Source organism: Arachis ipaensis, chromosome B06 (genome assembly GCF_000816755.2).
Source record: "Arachis ipaensis cultivar K30076 chromosome B06, Araip1.1, whole genome shotgun sequence".
NCBI classification, from domain to species: Eukaryota; Viridiplantae; Streptophyta; class Magnoliopsida; order Fabales; family Fabaceae; genus Arachis; species Arachis ipaensis.
This window is the reverse complement of record NC_029790.2, coordinates 124,960,092-124,983,608: the sequence shown is the minus strand read 5'-3', so window position 1 is coordinate 124,983,608 and position 23,517 is coordinate 124,960,092. Positions and strand designations below refer to the sequence as shown.

Sequence of the window (23,517 nt, the reverse complement as noted above, 5' to 3'; positions counted from 1 at the left end):
ATACAAAATCCTGAAGGAAGCATAGCAGTCACATTTATCGCACATCATAAACCCAGAGGCGCACGCCGTTTGTGGTTCGTCATCCTCCGCCGCTGTTCATCCACGCCACCTTCCTCCTCGACGCCGACTTTCTCCTCCTCGGAGCTTATCCACAACGTCGCCTTCCTATTTCTCGGCGGTCATCTTCGTCGCCACCTTCCTCCTCCTCGTCGCTGTTCATTCGCATCAGCGTCGCCATTCGTCCGCGTCGAAAACATACCTAAGGTTTGGATGGGACTCTATTCATAGAGTTTTTCTTTGTGCATTCTCTTACACCATTGCTTTTCTTATTATTCTGTATAATATTCTTTTTTTTAATTAAAATGGCTCTATAGTATGTAAACCAACTACCTTATTATATTCCTTCTTATGAAAGAACTCAAGCTTAAGCAAGTCCAGTCCACCTCTTTTTAGCCTGAAGAGATTCTCATATATATTGCAATGTTAAATTATTTTTGCATGTCCAATTTCTGTATTTTAGAAGTGTTTACGTTCTTCACTGAATTTTGGATGTGTTTGTGTAAGTTTTAGTTGTTTACAAGGGAATATTATGTGAGTTTTACTGGTGCCTGATTGTTCTATTTTCATACTTGTGTTGAGGATTAATTTGTTTTTATTGGTGATTTTTGTTGACTATTAGTTATTGGGGGATGCTCCCATAAAGTTGCAGAAAATGTCTTTTTGTAAAGACGCCTACGTGTCGTCATATTATTGGACGTTTTAAGTGAATCGATTTTTTTTTTAATTTTTTAACTAACCAAAATAAAATCGATCTTTAATAACAATAATCAATATTCTAAAAACTGGCTGGACCGGCCAGGCTAACCGGTTCAACCGGAAACCGGCGTGAAAAATGGTTTGGTCTACTTTCCAAACTCACCCATTCCCCTTAACACCCACCCATTCTCCTTAGCACCCACCCACCCCCCAATTCGTGAATCCATATCACTATCCCCTGAACTCTGTACCCAAGTCAAACCCACCCTACCAAAACCCTAAGTTCTCCCTGCAACGGTTCTGCCGCGGTGCCGCCGCCGTCGTTGCTGTCGGCTCCTCTGCTTCCTCTCTTGTAGTTCAGCGTGCTCCTTCCCCCTGTCCCCGTCCTCCTTGGATTCTCTCGAACTTGGAGCAGCTCGTTGCTGTGTCACCACTCGCCGCTGTGTCGCCACTCGCTGTCATCACGCCGGGCGCCGTCCATGTCGCCGTCGAAGGTTAGCGGCAGTGCCTTCACTTCTTCGATTCTTCTCTTCCTTTTATGCTATGTTGTTGATTTTTGAATGTGAAGCTGTGAATGAATTAATGGAAAATCAAATAATTGATTTTGTGCAGTTGCTCTTTTTTTAATTTCTGAAATTTTTGTTGAAATTTTCTTGCTACTGCTAAAAATAGAAATAAAATCATTATTGAAATTTTTGTTTAGCTTTATTGATTTCAGGTTTAGTGTGATTAGGGATTACTTGTTACTGTTTTGTAACGATTGTTGCTGAATGTTAAAAATGGAAATCAAATCAAGTGTTGTTTGTTGCTGAAGGATAATTTTTCTTACTTAATGCTGAATGCTGTTGTTAGTATTAATTTTGCTGCTGTTATTAATTTAGCTGAGTTTTTTCGTTGCCTAATTGCCATGCTATTGTTGTATCTTGCTATGTTATACTTCTAGTTTCTAGTAGTTTTTGTTCAAGTTTTTCCTTATTGATGTATATTGTTTTAAGCAATTGTGAAGTTGAGAGGAAGAAGTTTGGAATCAGTCCTAGAAAATAGGTTGTTAGTTATTTTGGTTGTTGATCAAGATTTTTATGTCACTAAATGATCAATGGGAGAAAGTTGTGGAAGGTCATATTTTAAGTTCTGTTATTTTGACTGAGAATTACTACATCTACATACAATATAGCCAAAGATTAGTGAGTAGTTTTTAGCTGTGTGGATTTCATTTCTCCCCTTTAAAAACTTTAGCAATATAAATATAGTTAAGTATCTAACAACTCTCCAAAAAGAAGAAAGAAGAAAGAAGAAAAAAAGAAGGTAGTTTTAAGTTTTAAGTAGTCAAGTTGCTTAGTTAAATGGTATTCGTTGAGATTGAAGTGAACTAGCAACACTGAAATTTATGACATTATGTTGAATTGAAAACCTTAGGTATGTAGGTCATGAACAGGGAATAAATTCTCGGTCTTGTGCTGAATAAATTAGCACATAGATGGTTAGTTCTAGTGGCAAGGTTGTTTCTAGATTTGTTCTTTCCAATTGTATTAACTTGTGATGTTATAGAACTTCCTACCAAAACTTGTCATAAAATTTGAAAATAAGCATCGAAAAGAACCAAATCCTGAGTCTTGACATATCAATTAGATATGGCACTGAAAACTATACATATTTTGGTATGAGAACTTTTTTTTTCAAATAATCGTTTAGTCTTTATATGAGCTTGATTTCCATAAAAGACTATTTTGTCATAGCATATATGACCATAGAATAAGCCATGGTGAGTTTCAATGAGTTTATATGTTAAATGGTTAAATTTTTTTAACATTTATTTATTTAAGGCGGATAAAATATTAATGCATTTGGCCCAACCTCTTGGAATTTGACATGGCAGAAGGCAGTCTATGCTAGGTATGATAAATGATACAACTAAAATATAGATATGTAAAATAAAAAATTTGTATAAACTATGAAAAGAATTGAATAGTTATATTGAGAATTATAAGTTTTTCTATCACAAAAAGATATAATAACATTTTCTCTTGACAAAGAGAGAATACACTTCTTTCTAAATACACAAGGGAATACCTCTCAAAAGGAAAAATCTCAAAGAAACTAAAATATTTCTGTTGTTCTTGTTGAATTGAATTGATGAAAAATAAAATGAGAAAGTTTAATTTACAAGCGAACTTCTATCAGGTAAACCACCCGTAACATGAGGTTACTAATCTTTCTCTTCTTCCGCCATCAAAATTTGATGGCTATTACTAAAAATTATTTTTCTCTTTTCATTGTTTAGTTTTCTTTTTTTTTTTTCTCTTTTTCATAAAATTAGCTTTACTAAATTTATAATCTTTCATTTAAAGCTAATTTTAGTAAATTTTATAAATCTATATTGATCATGTATCTAATAGACCATAATTGAAATTTTATAAATCATTATTGAAATTTTTGTTTAGCTTTATTGATTTCAAGTTTAGTGTGATTAGGGATTACTTGTAATTATAACAACGAGCATTAGTCAGTCACTTTCAAAGGTTTTAATAAATTAATACTAATAGCATTTAATCGAAAACTGTTATTTATTGCTCTTTGATTAATTCATCTCATTAGGGTACAATGGATGTTGACTCGGAACCACTCAATTCACAAGACAACGTCGAAGATTTCATGATGACTGGTGTGGAAGAAAATGTTAACTGCACTTGTGATTGCGGTGGCAGCAGTAGTAAGTGTGTGTCTATGACGGCCGATGATATTATAAACCAGACCTTTGAAATATCAGATGCAGCTTATAACTTGTATGTACGTTATGTGAGGTGTCCCGGGTTTGGAGTTCGCAAGGGTGATACAGCACATGAAAAAGATGGAACACATCGCAGAAGGAGGTTTTATTGCAGCAAGGAAGGAAAGAGAGTCGAGAAATACATATCTAGTTTGAGTAGGAAGAGGGAGCATAGAGCGCTGCTCGCACTGGTTGTGAAGCCATGCTTGCGGTGTATCTTGACACTAAAACTTCGACTTGGAGGGTTAAAAAATTAGTCAAGAAGCACAACCACGATCTTGTCCCACAATGCTTGGTACACCTAATTCCAAACCACCGAGGGTTGACTGAGCAACAAAAAGCTCAGGCGAATACCATGCATGATCATGGTCTTCCAACCTCTAAAATAATGGGACTAATGGTAGGCCAAGCCGGTGGTTATGCCAATGTCGGATTCACAAAGAAGGACCTAGATAATCACTTTCAAAGTCGTCGTGCAAAGCTCATTGGTGGGGATTCCAATGCGATGATTAGCTATCTACTTGGGAAAGCAGATGTCGACCCAATGGCCATGGCAAGGTACAGTGATATTGATGAAGGTTGGCTAGGAAATTTATTTTGGGCAGATGGCATTTGTAGGTCCGATTATCAGTGCTTTGGAGATGTGCTTGCATTCGATACAACCTACCGGAAGAATAAGTACAGAAGGCCGTTGGTAATCTTCTCAGGTTGTAACCATCACCGCCAAACATGTATATTTGATTTTCCTTTGGTAGAGGACGAACGGACGGCAACATATACGTGGTTGTTGCAAAACTGTCTAGAAGTCATGCTGAACAAGTCTTCCAGTGTTGTGGTCACAGACGGTGACAAAGCAATGAAGGCAGCAATTCGAGAAATCTTCCCAGATGCAACTCACCGATTATGTGGTTGGCACATTCAGAAGAATGTAACGGCAAACATAAAAAATAAAAAATTTTCCAACGACTTCAGAAGATGTTCGTATGCTCCATGGCATCCGGATGAATTTAAAGAATATTGGGAGAATATGATAAAAAAAATATGGGTTGGAGGAAAATGAATGGGTTCTAAATGAATACGAGAAGAGGAAAAGTTGGGCAAGCGCTTACTTGAGCAATAAATTCTGTGCTGGATTTAGAACAACATCAAAGTGTGAGGCGATAAACAACTTCATCAAGAGATTTATTTGCATTCGCCAAAGTCTTCTAGAGTTGGTCTAAAATCTTGAAGATGCTCTTAGGGACTATAGAAACAATGAATTAGTTTCTCAATTTAAGACGCTATATGGGGAGCCCGTTTGAACTACTGGGCTAGAAGCATTGGAGCTTTCTGCTGCCAATTTTTACACAAGGGAGATTCTTGGAGAAGTAAAATAGGAGATTCAAGGAGTGGTCACATTAGATGTAATATGTAATAGCCCAGACCACCCGCTAGCATGATATTGTCCGCTTTGGCACACAAGGCCTCACGGTTTTACCTTTGATGATAGGGATGATAGCCAAAGCCCCCCACACTCACTCGTCAAAACGCGTCATGCTAGGGAGAGGTATCCACACTCTAATAAGGCAAGCTTCGTTCCCCTTTCCAACCGATGTGGAACCTTACAATCCACCCCCCTAAGGGAGTCCAGCACCCTCGCTGGCATATCAATCCGGGCTCCGTTTCTGATACCATCTGTAACAGCTCAGACCACCCGCTAGCACGATATTGTCCGCTTTGGCACACAAGGACTCAAGGTTTTACCTTTGACGATAGGGATGATAGCCAAAACCCCCCACACTCACTCGTCAAAACGCGTCATGCTACGAAGAGGTATCCACACCCTTATAAGGCATGCTTCATTCCCCTCCCCAACTGATGTGGGGCCTTACAATCCACCTGCCTAAGGGAGCCCAGCGCCCTCGCTGACACATTGATCCGAGCTCCGGCTCTGATACCCATCTGTAATAGCACAGACCACCCGCTAGCACGATATTGTCCACTTTGGCACACAAGGCCTCACGGTTTTGCCAATTGTAAGGTCCCACATCGGTTGGAAAGGGGAACGGAGGATGCCTTATAAGGGTGTCGATACCTCTCCCTAGCATGACGCATTTTGACGAGTGAGTGTGGAGGGCTTCGGCTATCATCCTTATCGTAAAAGGTAAAACTGTGAGGCCTTGTGTGCCAAACCAGACAATATCATGCTAGCAGATGGTCTGGACTATTACAGATGGTATCAGAGCTGGAGTCTGGAACGATGTGGCAGCGAGGGCGTTGGGCTCTCTTAGGGGGTGGATTGTAAGGTTGCACATCGGTTGGGGAGGAGAATGAAGCATGCCTTATAAGGGTGTGGATACCTATCCCTAGCATGACGCGTTTTGACGAGTGAGTGTGGGGGGCTTCGGCTATCATCCCTATCGTCAAAGGTAAAACTGTGAGGCCTTGTGTGCCAAACCGGACAATATCGTGCTTGCGGGTGGTTTGGGCTGTTACAGATGGTATCAGAGCCGGAGCTCGGATCAATGTGCTAGCAAGGGCGCAGGGCTCCCTTAGGGGGTGGATTGTAAGGTCTCATATCGGTTGGGGAGGGGAACGAAGCATGCCTTATAAGGGTATAGATACCTCTCCCTAGCATGACGCGTTTTGACGAGTGAGTGTGGTGGACTTTGGCTATCATCCCTATCGTCAAAGGTAAAACCGTGAGGCCTTGTGTGCCAAAGCAGATAATATCGTGCTAGCGGGTGGTCTGGGCTGTTACAAGAACCATCTTGAGCTCCTAAGAATACCATCCACGTAGCTACCACTGACAATGCGCCAAAGCGCATTAAAAACTCTCTTTCTATGTCTTGCGTAGTGCCTCCAGCAGAACTTTCATCCAGATACTTCTTGGCATCCTTCGAACATCTTTTCAAAAGAAGACTATTTGGCAACTTCTGTAAACCTACCCTTTTTATTGCAAAAAATATGTGGCTGCAAGGAATGCCTTCACTACTCCATCGACTACATTCACACTCCATATGCTCAGTATTGCGACCATAAAGTACGTTATAAATATGTTGTCTCCTGTCACACTCCTTAACTTTTAACACAACAGTGGTTGATATGTTTTCCTCATTTATTATGTAAGGTCCCACATTAGTTGGGGAGGGGAACGAAGCATCCCTTATAAGGGTGTGGATACCTCTCTCTAGCATGACGCATTTTGACGAGTGAGTGTGGGGGCTTCGGCTATCATCCCTATCGTCAAAGGTAAAATTGTGAGGCCTTGTGTGCCAAAGTGGACAATATCGTCCTAGCGGGTGGTCTGGGCTGTTACAGATGGTATCAGAACTGGAGCCCGGATCGATGTGCCAGCGAGGGCGCTGGGCTCCCTTAGAGGCGTGGATTGTAAGGTCCCACATCGGTTGGGGAGGGGAACGAAGCATGCCTTACAAGGGTGTGGATACCTCTCCCTAGCATGACGCGTTTTGACGAGTGAGTGTGGAGGGCTTCGGCTATCATCCCTATCGTCAAAGGTAAAACCGTGAGGCCTTGTATGCCAAAGCGGACAATATCGTACTAGCAGATGGTCTGGACTGTTACAGATGGTATCAGAGTCGAAGCCCGGATCGATGTGCCAGCGAGGGCGCTGGGCTCCCTTAGGGATGGATTGTAAGGTCGCACATCGATTTGGGCTCTTACAATCCTTCTTTCTATGACACTATGAATGAAGTCTGTCGTTGGACCCAAACACTAGAAAAAAATCTGGCGTGAAAAGACAAACAAGAGATTCTCCCACGCCAGACTTTGTTGGTGACCCTTCGGTGGTCAAGACAAAAGGAGCACCCAAGGAAAAAAAGGAGAGGGGTAAACGGAGGTGCACTAAATGCAACAGTGCTGGTCATGTAAAGAATGAATGTCCTGTGAGAAATGACGGTGACGATTTGGGGGGATAAGACTGGTAGTGGCACCCAAGCTAGCTTTGGTACCGAAGAGGTCAGTAAGATACAATATTGCATTAGTTGTTACTTGAATTAAAATAAACTGGTAACCTCTATGTTGTAGTTAAACTTGATATAATTTTTGACTCCATGTATTATTTTTTCATAGGAGCTTCCCAAGGACTCTATGGCTTCTCAAGAGACATTAGTAGTGCCAAATACAGAAGTAAATGCACCTGTGCAGCAAGAGTTTGGGCTAGGTGATTCAGGATTGATTAATGGTCATGAGACTCCCATCCCACCGTATGGAAGTCATCAGTGGCTATTACAGGTATAAATAATAAGGGATGAATAATTGCATTGTTGAAACTTATTTTTTAATTTATTCTTTTAATTATTTACGTTATAATAATTCAAAATTTAATTTTGTAACAAATTTAATATAAAGTGTATCTAAAAGAATCACATATATAAAAACTTAAAAATAAATTATATCCGATCTTTTAAATAAAATAATAAAAATAAAATATAATAAAAAATCATGTAAAATAAAAAAGTAAAATTTGTTATATGTAGTTACTTTAAAGCTGCTCATTTACTTTGCGCCAAAAATTAAAATCTTATTCAAAATCGCCTTTTAATTTTAGGAAATTTTCAGTTTTGGAGTGTCTTCTCCCTCGTATCACATCTAACTAGGTTACCTTGCCAAAAATTCAACCTTTTTTCAGAACCGCCTTCTGGTCGCCGGGTCACTTCTTGATCTCATTGTCCCACCACAACTTCCTTCTTCTTCTTTTTTTCCCTCTCTCTTTTCTCACCCTCTTTCAGCGATGTTCGCCTTCTCCCTTTCCAACTCGGAGCTCAGCCCAGCTCTTTCTCTTTGGCGTCATTGTCACCACACCTCCAGCAGTGGCAATAACATAGTACCAATGCATTCTTTTTCCCTTTCTCTACTTCAAGAACCCTAGTCATCACCTCAGGTTCTCTCTTTGTTCTGCTTTTCAGTCTATTTTCTTTAATTAGTTAGTTAGTTAGAATTTGCATGTTGTTAGTGGATTTAAGCAGTTAAGATAGGTTAGGATTAGTTTATTAGATCTTTGTTAAATTGCAAGTGTTGGATTATGACTGTTATGGATTGAATACTGCTGAAAATTGCTTGATTATGCGAAATTTCTGCATTGCACACCACATGTTTGATTGAATGTCTATCTGATGCTTTGCATTTGATTTATATGTTGTAGCTACTATAAAGATTAAATTGCTTTTTGTTAGGCACATTGTTCTTGGAAGAGGCACTTTTGGCTATATTTTGATGCTTGTTCAACTTACAATTCATTAGCACATTGATTTTGTTTTGTTTTGTCAACACCTATATGATTTCTATGTTCATAATTCTTGAATTTTGGGTGAATCCTCAATTTGTGTGCATTTAATTTGTTGTTTTCTACAAGTAAAGAACCTTTACCGAGAGAATGTTAACTACTAAAAAAATGAAAATAGCTAACAACTTTGAGTATGCTTTATTTTTGTTCTGGAAAAGAAGGATGGTATTTCAAAATTTATATAGGTTCCAATGAATAACATGTTATATTAGAAAAAGCATAATCCTGAGATAAACCTTTAGGCACTGGCATGACGACCAATGATCATTAAACCTTAAGGCAGTTGTAACAACTCAGACCACCCGCTAGCACGATATTGTCCGCTTTGGCACACAAGGCCTCACGGTTTTACCTTTGACGATAGGGATGATAGCCGAAGTCCCCCACACTCACTCGTCAAAATGCGTCATGCTAGGGAGAGGTATCCATACCCTTATAAGTTATGCTTTGTTCCCCTCCCTAACCGATGTGGGACCTTACAATGTCCCACAATCCACCCCCTAAGGGAGCCCAGCGCTCTTGCTGGCACATCGATCCGGGCTCCGACTCTGATACCATCTGTAACAGCCCAGACCACCCGCTAGCACGATATTGTCTGGTTTGGCACACAAGGCCTCACGGTTTTACCTTTAACGATAGGGATGATAGCCGAAGCCCCCACACTCACTCGACAAAACGCGTCATACTAGGGAGAGGTATCCACACCCTTAAAAGGCATACTTCGTTCTCCTCTCCAACCGATGTGGGACCTTACAGTAGTACTGATGTAAGCATGGTCTGAGTAAATTGGTGCCATCTTCATTTGTCCACTATAGACATTTCAACATAGAGCAATATTTGAGATGCCAAATTTCCAAGGTCCCATCCACGATCTGTAGCTTCTATCTATTTCTTTCCAGTAGCCCACCACTTGGCAATAACTACTGGATGCCCCTCATAATTTTTTGTTCCTGGAGTTTTGAGTTATCACAGATAAAGCACTGTCTTTGTGATGAAAAAAGATAAATTTTAATAACTATATTTATTTATTCCTCTGAGAAACTGCTTTTAGATGGGCTGTCTGCTTTGTTTCTAGTATATTTTATGTGGGTCCTTGTTTTCAAGTTTGGATATGGTCTTGCAGGGAAGATGATAAATGCTGGCTTTTTCCGGTCATCCTTTTTCTGTTCAAGTCGATACAAGCTCGTTTTGTCAATTGGCACATAGCAAATAGAGAAATCCAAGATTTTTCTCTCTTTTGTCCGGATCCAGATGATTTTTGGGCTCATGAACCTGGTTTATGATAGCAAATAGGAGGAACATAATGTGCATCAACCACAACAACCACAATGAATGTGTTCCTCCTCTAATGTGTTATGGTAGACCACAACACCCACCTTATCAATATAGTTACTGTCATCATCAACAGCGTTATCCACCACAACCACAGCCGCAGCAACAGGCTCCTCCTCCTCCTCCTTCTCCATGCTCATATTATGGTGATACTAATGGATGCACCATATCATGAGCTCTGCTACTTATTAATAGTTGCTTCTTAGTTCAATTCTAATTCTTCTAATGTTTTGGCGTATATCCTATGGTTTGCTCATATATCCTATGATTTGATTTTGACCTTTTTTTATGAAGAGAACTACCTAACTATGAATATGACATTATTTTGTATTTAAATTTTAAACTACATTTTAATCTATGACTTCTGCATTGTTTTATGGAAAATTTGTTGTGTGTGTCTGAAGTTTATGGTGACTTTTTGGTATGTACTTTATATATATTATTTTATTTATTTTGTGATATCTATTTGAAAGATAAAATATATTTTATTTGTATTTTTATTTTCTATTACCATTTTCAATGTTTTTTATTTTCAGTACTAAAAATAAAAATACAATCCTAAGATTCCCATAAGACATGGGAGTAAGAAAATAAATAGTAAAAAAATACATATAGAAGTAACGATTATGTAAATAATCAACAAATTCATTCTCATGATAACACCAAAAGAAAAATGAAACTAAAATTCAGAAAGCAAATTTTAGGATTATATACTTGAGATCCACTCTAATGTCTTAACCATTTTTAATAGTAGTAAATCCAGTTAGCAATGGAAGGTTGAACTTTCATTGATTACTTCACTCGTTGCAGCAAAGGAAATCATACATAACAGTTTAGAGCAAATCAATTGATGGAATCTGAGCTAAGGGAGAAAACATGAACATGGATTAGGAGCACAACATGCTCATACAAGTCTCATTATATATACAAAATAGATTAATCATTACTAGACACAAGAGTCAAAGCCTTGGATCATGTTTTACAAACTCAATAAAAAAAATAGAACAATTCAACTCTACCATGGCATTTGAATGCCTCTCTTGAGTAATAATATCATATTTCTGGCATAGCTCCACAAGAATCAACTCAGATAAAACCAGGCATTGACAGTAATTGGCTTTCTTCTTCTACCAATTAAAAGTGTCATTCATTCATAGCATAAATAAGAAAACAATACAATGAATTCCATTGCATGAGAACCCCACCAGACATCTAAAGCAGGAACAGAGAGCAAACACCCTAGGGTCAACAATTAGCAGAATACTACTAACATTGCACTTTGTATGCTTCGCATCGCAGTATTTTTGAATTGACGGTTCGTTTCTGTGTTTCGTCCAGGGAAAAATTATTTAAAGAGTGGCTAATTGAAAGTTCAATTGACTTTGTTCTTCTTTGCTTACCATCTTCTTTACATTGTCTACTATGTGCTGTATTTTCTTTGATAGGCTCTCGTTATACTCGTCAATGTGCTTGAGTATCAATTCAAGATGTCTTTTGTAGGTGGCAGACCTTTTTTTCTCTGCTGTCAACTGCTGATTTAATTCCCGAATTCTATCTCGTTTGCCCCGGAAAATAGTATCAGAAAACAAAGAGGTAAGTGGGGAAAAATAAGCTGAAAACATGTAAAAGAACCAATATTATCCTGAAAAACTTCATTCTGAAATAGCCTGATGCTAATCTCCAACATTTAGCTTAATAGTGACATCATGATCCATCCAATTTGTCATTTCTAATCAATCTGGCATGAAGTAACTGTGAAGATAACTAATTTAGTAATGCATAGCAATGGAAGAAGGAGAACTGACCGGATATTGTTCGTAGATGAAATCCCTTCTGCCACCTCCTGGACCAACAAGAGGGTGTCTGTGTTCCTTTACAAAACGTGTAACAACCCAGCTACCAGATCTTATTTTCCTTACCATTATCATTGCCTTGCAACCAACCCTTGTCTCAGCCCTTTGCCGTATAACATTTTCACGCTTGTCAGTCATCCTGTATCCCTCTTTGTTGCAGACAAAAATCCGCCCAATAGCAGAATTATCGATCCTTGATCGAGAGAGTTTACTAACACGTACAATGAATCCAACACTCGTGGCATATGCATTGTAGAATGCATGAGCCTCTGCTTCTAACTCAAACTCCTGTCCCACATAAGGTTCAACAGGTGAATTACTGTAAATTCTCGACCTTGGGCCTTTAAGATTAGCAGCCACTTTACCTGCTGTAAGTTCCTGTAAATTCTCGAAAGATTGCGACTTTGAATCTGGGAATTGATGAATTGTATTACCAAGAATATCCCTTCTTTCCAGGTTTGAGCATGATCGAGTGAGCTTGGGAGAATCCCAGAAGGCTGCAAATTATTTCACCGTTAGGCTTGAATTTGGGCTTGGACAGGATAAGGGGTTAGGGTTACAATTATTTTTTATAGGGACTTAACTATATTTTTAAATTATTAGGAATTTAAATATTCGCAAAATAAAAAATTAAGGATATATTTGTCTTTTTATAAAAAAATTTAAATATAATTTGGTTTATATTGTGTAAATTGATTGGAACAAACCGGATCTAATAATTATAATACGGACAATTAGATTTATTATTTTTGTTATAATAAATCGATTTTATTCTGGTTTATTAAAAATAGGTTATTAACCAGTTTAATAAAGATGTCCAATAATATTATGACACGTATACACGTCTTTAAAAAAAGAAATTTTTTGTGTTTTTATGTAAGTGGCCTCCTTAGTTATTTGGTGTGCAAGCTTGTGATTTGGGTTGTGTAAACGTATAATTTTGTAGGGGCCTGCTACACATACAAGCAATTAAGGCCTACAAGCCTTACAAGTTGGCCCAGCCCAGAAACAATCCACGCGCACTCAAGCCTTTAGAATGGAGCGTCAATCCCACGCGCCTCACACAACGGTTACGCTCTCCAAAACACGCTGATTATGGCGCACACTTCCTCTTCTCCCTCAAAGAAAACGCAAAGCGTCAAGTTTCAAGGAAGATTCGAAACAAATTACAATTCTGAAGAGATGTTCGAACTCGTCGTGAAGATTAGAAGAAATCAAGAACAAAGGATAGAACTCTCCATCAAAAATCGCCGGAAAAAGCGAAGAAATATTATTCAAGGTAAGTTACTGTTTTACTCATCTTGTAGATTTTCCACATTTTGAAATTGAAGAACTAGATTTTACTGTTCTTCTACGTTCTTCTAGGTTTTACTGTTCTTCTTGTTCTAGCTCTCATTTTACTGTTTTTAATGTTCTTCTTGTTTTAGATTTTACTGTTCTTCTAAGTTCTTCTAGGTTTTACTATTCTTCTAAGTTGTTCTAGGTTTTATTGTTCTTCTTAATCTAGTTCTTCTCGTAACAGATTTTTGGGAGTATATTGCGTAATTTGGTGGGTGTATATGGAGTAATTTGTTGGGTGTATATGGTTGATTGTTGGGTGTATATGGAGTAATTTGTTGGGTGTATATTTCTGAACTGATATAATGTAATATAATCAACTATTGTAACTGTTCTAATATTGCTTGTCCTTGGGTGTATATTGCTTGACCTTGTAATGTTGCTTGACCTTGTATATTTATGCATGTTTGAGTGAATTGAATATCATTTTGAACTGATCTAATTAAATTCTTATGAGAATCCGTATAGGTGTATGTGGTTGATCTATGGATGTATCTGACTGATATCTATGGGTGTATTTTTCATTTCAGAAAAAATGGCAAGCAAAAATCAAGCTGAAAAAATTGTAAGCACAAATATATGTCTTAGATCAAATTAGTTTTTCATAATAGAAATATATCTGACTCTAATTTTACTTTGTTTACAGCAAACCAAAGACCTTAAGTGTACAACCCATTTGTTGACTGAGAAATTCAAAAATATGAGCGAGGAAAAGAAAGCAATTGTTAGGGATTTGGGATTTGGTGACCTTATGCACATCCCGCCGCTAAGGGTGCATCACAAACTGTTAAAGGAGTTGGAAAACTCCTTTAAACTTGGGAAAAACACACTTGAAACCGGCTATGGTTCGTTTAGAGTAAGACCAAGCACAATAGGGGCTGCGCTTGGCCTCAACGCGTCAAGTAACTCATTACAGACATAGGTGTATATGAGCCATATTGGGGTGTTTTTCAAGTGATGTTTGGGTGTATTTCATGTGATTTTCATACTATGTTATTTTTCTTTTTGTAGGAGATCTATTCCCTTAGAAAGTCAATTATAAGAAACTTTCTGAAGACAACAAACACATTTTTAGAAGATTCCAAGGGAAGACTCTAAAAAATCTGACAGATGAGATGATGACTATTGCTGTTGATAATGAACAGGATCGTCTCATGTTCAAGAGGATTTTCATCCTCTATATACAGATGGCGTTCCTGTTACCAACCACAATCAACAGAATCTCCCCTGTGCACCTGGCACTAATTTTCAAGATGAACGGAATAAAAGAGGAAAACTAGAGAGCACATGTTCTGAATTTCATCATCAAGGCCATAAAGATTACAATCTGAAAAAGAAAAAGGCAATTGACGGCTGCCTGTTTGCCCTGATGATAGTTTACTTCCACCTATCAATAAATAAAGACAAGAAAGGAGAAGAGAGACCTCCACAGCCCTGGATTGCCAACTGGACTAGAGAGCAGTTGGTTGAAAGAATGAAAGCAGAAGTAGATGAACATATGATAAGTGAAAAGAATACCTTGGGTGTATTTTATTTACGTGAATGCTGTTAACTAACTTTTCTAATGTTTCAGGGAATTGTAAAAATGGCCGAAACATAGGAGAAATTAAAACAAATGAAGAAAAAAGATAAGAAAGAAAAAAACAAAAAAAAACAAAAAAAGGAAAGCAACTTCATCATCATCAGAGACTGAAACATCTGAAGCTGAAGTCTATTCTTCCTCTGATTCTAAGACAGAAGAAGAGTCAGAGGGACCAACAAGGAAACAACCCATCCGAACATCCAAAAAGTAAGTAATATACTTGGGTGTATTTTGTGTATTCAGTTGGGTGTATTTTGTGTATTCATTTGGGTATATTTGTGTATTCAGTTGGTTGTATTTTGTGTATTCATTTGGGTGTATTTTGTCCCTTTTAGTATGTTTATAAATAATGATTGTTTGCCTTCCAGAATGAAAACCAAAAAAAGAAAGAAGATTCGGGAGGATTCTGATTCAGAATCTGAATCAAATGATGAGTAATGTTCTGAAATTATTACTGCTTTTCTTTGGGTTTATTATCAAGATTTCATGTATTAACAGAGCGTCTCTTATTAACTTTTAGAAGCGAAGAATCATCACTAGTAGAGAAGCAAAAAACAAAGAAAAAGACTCAGAGAACACCATAAAAGTAAGCACTTCCTTGGATAGTATTTTCTGATCAATTTAATTTTGTATTTCTGATTCATACTTGTTTTTTCCCCCCAGGACACAATCCAAAAAGAAAAAGTCATTGTTGAGGATTCATCTCCTGAGTAAACTCAATCTTATCATGGGTACAGTACTTTGTAAGCTATATTACCGTCTATCATCAAAATTATATTTGTTAACATGTTTTTTTTATGCATGTACTATCAGATCTGAAATTGGAATTGAAGAATGAGATGAATTCTTAAGGGAAAAGAATGAAAAATCTGCTGCACAGGGGTATGTCTTGTTGGGGGTGTATATTTCAGATTTTAAGATGTTTTCTTTGCTAATAATTGTTTCTTGTTTGCCAGGGAGAAGGAAGCTGACCTGCGATCGACGGAAGGTCACTATGTCTCATCTGAAATGTAAGAAGCTTTATTTGATAAAATCTTGTTATCCTGATTTAATAGTATGGTATTTTTTATGAATAATATGTACTCTATTATGTTTAGAATACCGGACGTAAACTTAGGAAGTGATGATCCTTCATCTCAAGGACACACAGATCAAAGTAGCGTAAACAAACCGGTAGAGAGCATGTAATTTCTCTTTCTAATAACCATTGCTTTTATTCTTTTATTATCTTCTACTTCTAATTCTGTATATATTTTTTTTAGAAAAAAAAAGCCCTTTAATGTTTTATTCGAGAAAAAAAAGGCAGGAAAAAAAAGCAAAAACTGGAAGTATATAAATTCTCAAAAAACAAAGCATGTCTTTCTTTTGAATGCTTCGGGTGTATTTTTACTTTCTTAGGGTGTATTTTAGGTTGAGTTTGGTTAAAGAGTCAGCCAGTGAGCCAGCTGAAGAGAACATGATGGTTGTGCGGGTAGAGACACAGTCGCAAAGAGAAGCGCTTTCAATGTGAGTTTTTCAAGAAAATTTCAACCTTATAACCATTTTATTTTCGGGGGCTTTGTATGTTAACCTTTTATTTTTCTTCTTGTTTAGAGTTCCGATTCAAGTTTGTCTACCACTGTCCCAAACAACCACTGTGCCAGAAAATAAAGAAATCCCTGTGACAGAAAATGAACCAACCCCTGTGCCAGAAATTGAACCAACCCCTGAAAAGTCTCCAAGTGAAAAAAATAATGAAGGAACTACAAAAAGGTAAGGAATAGTCTTGGGGTGTATTTGGTTACAGTTTGGGTATATATTGCCCCTGTTGGGGTATATATGATCCTTGTTGGGGTGTATATTTTCACGATTGATCTCTGACTAGTTTTTTTTATAACATGATTAATTTTATGTAACCCTGCAGCACTCCTGAACCACCCCAAAAACCTGAAGAAAGCACACACACGCTTCCACCAGCTCCATCTAAAATGTAAGTTTATCAGAGTAAAATCAATGTTTCGTTATCATTCGTATATTCTTATTCTTATAATACGTTATACATGATCACGCAGTAATCCAGCCCCAGAAGACGCTGCTGCGCTGATGATGATGGCACGGACGGCATCGCACGTTCCTAAAAAAGGTCCGATGTCATCATTCAGCCTTGGCTTGACTGATTCAAGCCAAGAAGAAGCAGCAACACAGAAGGGGGCGGCAACGCAAGATGGAGAGAGGGCAAAAACTCTTGAAACCCCAAAATTGCTAGAACAATTAGAGGATCTGGTAGAAAAAATTGCAAGTGGTGGGGTGACAACAAAAGGAAAAAGTCCACAGATTCGAAAGGAGAGTGGCGGAGAGAGTTTCGAGAAGTTTGAAACTCCTGCGAGAACGAATGAAAATACGGGTGACATGAAAGAGAAATGCTACATCTAAGCCACACGAGTGAAGACATATGGAAATGGACTAACTAATGAGTATGACACCGTGTGCACACTCAATGCCCAAGATAGATACATTTTGTCAAAAGTCCACCTCGCATGACTCGCAGATGAAACACATATAGAAGCTGAGGTAATATTACAATAACATTAATATTTTTATCACCAAAATTAACTGCAATGTTGATTGATGTAAATTGATTTCGGTATCTTTTTCTAGATTGTCTCTGCCATGTGCCTCATCCTAAACCAGCAAAAGATTAAAAGGTTTCAAGAAGAAGTATACTGTCTCCCCCCTGATATTGTGGTAAGGGTTGCTTCAATGAATTTTGGATGTATTTTCTGCATTCTTTCGGGTGTATTTTCTGCCTTAAATTGGGTATATTTTATGTGTTCATTTGGGTGTATTTTCTATGTTCAATTGGGTGTAAGTTGTGTATTCATTTGGGTGTATTTTCTGCATTCGTTTGGATGTATTTTCTGTATTCATTTGGTGGTTCACAATTTTTGCAGAACATGGCCATTGCAAATCATCCAGAAGGGGTATTCTTACAGCCTAAAACCAATAAGTCATTCAGGGTGGAAGACTACCCAATGTTTATACCCTTCTTGGACCTTAAAAATTAGCATCGCATCGTTATATAAGTTTTCATTTCTAAAACTTCTTATTACCATTCTTTACTTTTGTGCCAAATAAACTAAAACAGTGTTCAATCTGGACATACTTCAGATTTTTGCACCTGTTTGCCATTCACAAAATTGGTGGTTATGGTTGGCTAATACAAGAAAGTGGAAATTTTATATACTCGACCCATATCACACGACATCTCCGTCCGATGAGAGAATGGCCCTAAATAAATTCATTGTAAGTTGGTTCTGTGTTTTGTATTTTAATAGTTGGGTGTATTTCTGTTCAATATAAGGTGTAAGTTTGTGCTCCTTTGGGTGTATCTCTTTATTAAATTTATTCATGTATTACTGATTTATTTTGTGTTTTAAGGGATATGTAATTTCACGAATTAGAGTATATGCTGGGGGGCACCTCTGAAGAGAAAGGACAAGGACAAGGAAATTGAACCGCCATACATTAACATCTCAGGCCAAAAGACAAGGTATAAATCTTTCAATCTGAAAATTAAACTTTCCTATATGTAATTTGTAATTTATTTTCTTGGTTTTTAGCTATGACTGTGCTATTTACGTAATGAAGTGGCTTGAGATAATTCAGCCCGAAAACATTAAAAGGTTGAAGTATGAGTGGGACAATTGGACCTAGGTAAATGTGTTTAAAACTAAATAACTCTGTATTACTTTACTCAATTAATATGGTTGATTAAACAGAATATTCTTTTTAACTGTAAGACGAGGTGGACCACTATAGAGTAGAATATGCTCTCCGGATTCTATTCAATGAAATGAATCAAGACAAAGCTGAAGCCATTAGGGGAGTAATGCAATAAAACTGTCCAAGCCATCCTCATTATTATTGAGTCCATATTATCAGATAAATTCTAATGATATTGACACTGAGTAATGTAACTGTTAGGTAGTCTTGTAACAAATTGAATACATGCTGTAAAAATTTGCCAATTATAATCCAGTTTATTGTAAAATTTCTTTCAATAATTAAACTCTCTCTGCTGTATTCAAAATATCTGAATTATAGGTACTATAATATGAAGAAAAACATCAAACCAAATATACACCCATAACCTGACATTTTACACCCGAAAAAAAGTTGAAAATACACCCAAACATCTATCCCCTGATGCTTTATCCCTAAAACCCTGAATCCTAAACCCTAAAACCCTAAACCCTAAACACTAAAACCTAAACCGTAAAACCCTAAAACCCTAAAACCCTAAACCCTAAAACCCTAGACCCTAAACCTAAAATCTTAAACCCTAAACCCTAAAAACCTAAACCCTAAACCCTAAACCAACCAACCTATACTATACACCCAAATCATTGATTTTTACACTCATAAGATCTCATTTTACACCCAAGGAAAGTTAAATATACACCAGACTTCTATCCACTAATGCTTTATCCCTAAACCCTAAAACCTAAACCCTAAACCGTAAAACCCTAAACCCTAAACCCTAAAACCCTAAACACTAAACCCTAAACCCTAAACCGTAGTAAAAAAAACAAAAAATATTTTATAACATAAACATCAGATTGTGAAATATATATATGTATGTAAAATGTGAAACACAAGAAAATTCAGAAATACACCCAAAAAACAGTGCTTTACACCCATATTCTGTAACTATACACCCAAAAAGTTATCCGCTGCTGCTGGTTCTCTGAACTGATAATTCATAACACGTCCTTGATATTAGCTGGAATTTGAACGCACCACTGATGCAGCATCAAAGAAGTTTAACTGGATATAATAAACTCACATATTAGCTAAACTATTAACGAGAAAATTAAACTCAATCACCACATATTTAAAGAACATCACTTTTACCTCATTTAAAGCTTTTGTTTTCTTCTTCTTTGAGGCATTTGCAATCTATTTGTCCAACTTTGAACCTAGCCTATTTTTTGGACGTCCTCTTGTTCGAATCCTTGGAGGGCTTTGAAGCTCGTTAACGAATTCCAAGTTGGCGTCTTCGTGAGATAAAGAAGATGTCCCCTTCCTTTTGGCTTTCAATGATTCCATCTCAACCATGACGTTATCGTACGCACAATGCAGAATTGCAGCCAGCTCCTCCGATTCTGATGCAAATTCGCAAATATTTTGTGAACAAAAAACCAATTCGTCAAACCTCTTACTTCTTGGCTCCAACAATGGCTTGTCGTGGCTGCTCTTGATGTGTGTGTGTTGCCTCTTTACCTTCTTGCTCCATCGTTCCAATATATATCTCGATGACACTTAGCTTACTCGTTCAAAGCTTAACACACTTAGTGCGTGACGGCACAATATCCCTCTTGACTCGAATAATAAGCATTGACATTTTACCTCGGCTGCTACTGAGTCATAAGTAACCACAAACTCGTTGAATATTGAGCTGGAAACTTGTTCTCCAACTTCGTATACTGAATAGCCTAGAGCAGAATTCGTTAATCTAGTGATGCAATTTGCCTTTCCTTTAAATTGTGCTTGGACTTCTCTAAACTTTTGATGAGTGTACACATCTTGAAACTGAGCTTCAATGGAGGATTTGGTTGCACACGGTATGACCGTATGAAAATATGCAGCATCTGATTCTCTCTCTGCTTGCTCCCTGCTTCCGAGGCAATTATCGTATTATTTGACAAATTGAATAAGCGAGCTATTCCGGGTAATAAACTTGTTAAAAAATGAATGCATGCTCTCACTCCTTTGTGTGCTTTTTATCCCTGCCCAAAAGTGGTGCTCCAAATAGATTGGAACCCATATATGACAGTTTTCATAGAAATTTACAGAATACACCCAAAAATAGACTATAAATATACCCGAAAAAACATGCAATTTACACCTCTGCTGCAGATTTTAAACAACATTACATGAAAGCCACTTGTTGTCCACAAGACCAAAATTCAGCAGAAAATCATTCCAATTCCTATCAAATGAATCTTTACTATGAGAGTTCCAAACAACTTGGCTCAATTCTTGTTCAATTTCAGCATGTCCCTTGTACCCATTTAATTTGCTTGGGATCTTCTTCGTGATGTGCCAAATACACCAACGGTGAATTGTTGTTGGCATACAAGCCTCTATAGCCCTTTTCATTGACGCGCATTGATCGGTGAGAAACCCTTTCGGAGCATTTTCCCCCATGCAACGAAGCCAACATTGAAATAACCATTTGAACGACTCAATTTCTTCATTTTTCATCAAAGCGCATCCAAGAAGTATTGACTGACCGTGGTGATTCACCCCGACGAAAGAACCACAAACCAAATTATATCTGAAACAAATTACAACATTGCAGAATGAAAATCATTACGTACACCCATATAATGAATTTATACACCCAAGGAAGATCCAATATACACCTCTGCAGTAGATTCATAGAACAAAATTAATTTAGCAGCATAAACAAGAACAGCATATTACCTGTTTGTATTGTACGTGGTGTCAAATGAAATAACATCTCTGAAATACTCAAAGGCAGCTCTGCTCCTTGCATCGGCCCAAAAAGCAAGCTTAATCGATTGATCATCCTCGAGTTCGAGCTCGAAAAAGAAATTCTGATTCTTCTCTTTCATTCTCAATAAATATTTTCCGAATTCCTTTGCATATTCTTGTTCCGAAACATCCCGCACTTCTCTTGTGATGTAATTCCTCACACCCTTTTTAATAAAATTTAACTCGTGGTGACCCCCAGCTGCCGCAACGAATGATTGGAATGTTTTGCTTGGTCTGATACCGGCTTCCTCGTTATTCTCTATTCTACGACGAACGGACATGCTTAGTTTCCTGTGCTGTTTGAGCATCTCTGCTTGAGTTAGACAGCAAGGGTGTGAATGATGCAGCACAACCTTTGAAATGATCCAAGCACCAACATCCTTCAATGTGTGTATATAAATTCTTGCAGGACAATTTAAACCAGCTGTGGAATTTGTCTTCTCGGTCGAAGATATTTTAGATTTCTATTTCCCTCTCTTCTACATGTGATCAATTGATTCTTAATTTCGTTTTCCTTTTTATTTGTGCTCCAAACTCTTGTAGAAAAACCTGCATCATTGGCATAGTCCTTGTAAAATTTTGCAGTATTTTCAAGGGTTTTAAAGGTCATTCCAACCTTGGGAACAAGCTGCTCATCAACAATAGAGAAGGACTGCAAAAATACATGTTTAAAACAAAAAAATATTATAAAATTTCTGTACCTCATAAAAAAATAATAATCAAAGTAAAATACACTCCAAGGACTCCTAATCTACACCCGTTACGACAACAAATCAACTAAAATAACAAGAAAAACCATAAACTGTAAATACACCTAAACTCCCCCTAAAATACACACAAACTTCCCTAAAAATACACCCAAAAAGTTCTGATCTACACCCAAGCGTCTGCTATAAATTGCAGATAATTAATCAAAACTAATACATTAGATTCAATCCACAGATTATGTTCACGCATTAATTTCACAGTCTATGTTCACGAATTATTCAGCTAGACAATCATAGACGAATAACTGCATCAAATTTAGATTAATCTTAATTAGCTGAATCTAAATCAAACCTCAGGAACTTCGTTCGATTCAAATTCAAAATTAACTTCGCCCTGATCTGACAATCTAAGGTTGAATCATCCATTATCTTTAAGGTTCATTCAGATTTTGATTTCAGAAACCAGAAAATCGAAATAAAATGAAGCTAGAGTTACAGTGAGAGAAACTGAGGTGAATGACGACGAACAAAGCAGTGATAAACGCAGAAGAAAGAACGATAAAAAATATAAGGGAAGAACGCAAGAAGGAGAACGAAAAACTTGGCAGGAGATTCGAAGAAGGTAACGAAATCTTTTGAAAATTGAAAATTATATTATTCGCACGTTAATTGATTTTGATTGATATAATGTTCTGTTATATAGCGCGTGAGTTGTACGTAACAATTGGAGCGCGTTTAGGGTGTTAGTAAGTTTCAGGACTTGTAACACTTGTAAATGTTAATCGCTTGTATGCTAAGATTAATCCAATTTTGTATGTGTAATATTATAAATTTTGGGACGTATAATAGGAATAAATTTGAAGTATCGTCTTCAAGTTCTTAAGGTGGAGTTATTACTACGACTACTAATTAGATAAGTAATTTATACAATATAATTGGTTATTCTATATATAGTGTTTTTGCTTGTTTATATAGTGTATTCAACTTGTTAATTGTTCATTTATTGTGCATAAATTACACTTGGTTATAGCACATAAAAAATTTTTCACACACTAACTAGATTGACTTGCAACACATCCAAAATAATATTCCATCTTTTAAATTGGTTCCTGCACACATCTAAAACTCATTCATTTGAACTAATAAACCTAGCTTTTATAATTATTAAGTAATATGATATAAGTAAGGAGAGTAAAAGAAGGGGTCTTGTACAAGAGAGCGAGGTAGAAGAAAATCGTATTATAGAGAGAGAAGGAATGTAAAAGAAGGAAACAATAACTAACTATAAAGTGGGTAGAAAGTTAGAGAAATTTTAGTTTTTAAAATTTAAATTAATCTTAATTATTAATGTGTATTTA

The 23,517-nt window shown here is 37.1% G+C and overlaps 3 protein-coding genes and 2 long non-coding RNA genes across 5 annotated transcripts; 4 read left to right on the top strand and 1 right to left on the bottom strand.

Moving 5' to 3' along the window:
- Window positions 1,092-4,471, top strand: LOC107648487. Its single transcript, XM_016352334.2, has 2 exons — window positions 1,092-1,250; window positions 3,352-4,471. The coding sequence occupies exons 1-2, from the start codon at window positions 1,236-1,238 to the stop codon at window positions 3,778-3,780; spliced, it is 444 nt and encodes a 147-aa protein (XP_016207820.1). The 5' UTR covers window positions 1,092-1,235; the 3' UTR covers window positions 3,781-4,471.
- On the bottom strand, window positions 10,903-12,496 carry LOC107647603 (protein FAR1-RELATED SEQUENCE 5-like; the record flags this gene model as incomplete). Its single annotated transcript, XM_021105675.1, has 1 exon — window positions 10,903-12,496. A coding segment is annotated over one exon (588 nt), but the record flags the coding sequence as incomplete, so codon positions are not given.
- LOC110263841 lies at window positions 13,088-14,386 on the top strand. Its single transcript, XM_021105674.1, has 3 exons — window positions 13,088-13,271; window positions 13,861-13,895; window positions 13,977-14,386. Exons 1-3 carry the CDS (start codon window positions 13,088-13,090, stop codon window positions 14,250-14,252), a joined length of 495 nt encoding a protein of 164 aa, XP_020961333.1. The 3' UTR covers window positions 14,253-14,386.
- On the top strand, window positions 15,868-16,402 carry LOC110264167. The gene is made up of 3 exons (XR_002349897.1): window positions 15,868-15,922; window positions 16,010-16,096; window positions 16,323-16,402. It is a non-coding gene; the product is annotated as an uncharacterized LOC110264167 (long non-coding RNA).
- On the top strand, window positions 17,393-17,967 carry LOC110264166. Its single transcript, XR_002349896.1, has 3 exons — window positions 17,393-17,462; window positions 17,550-17,636; window positions 17,843-17,967. It is a non-coding gene; the product is annotated as an uncharacterized LOC110264166 (long non-coding RNA).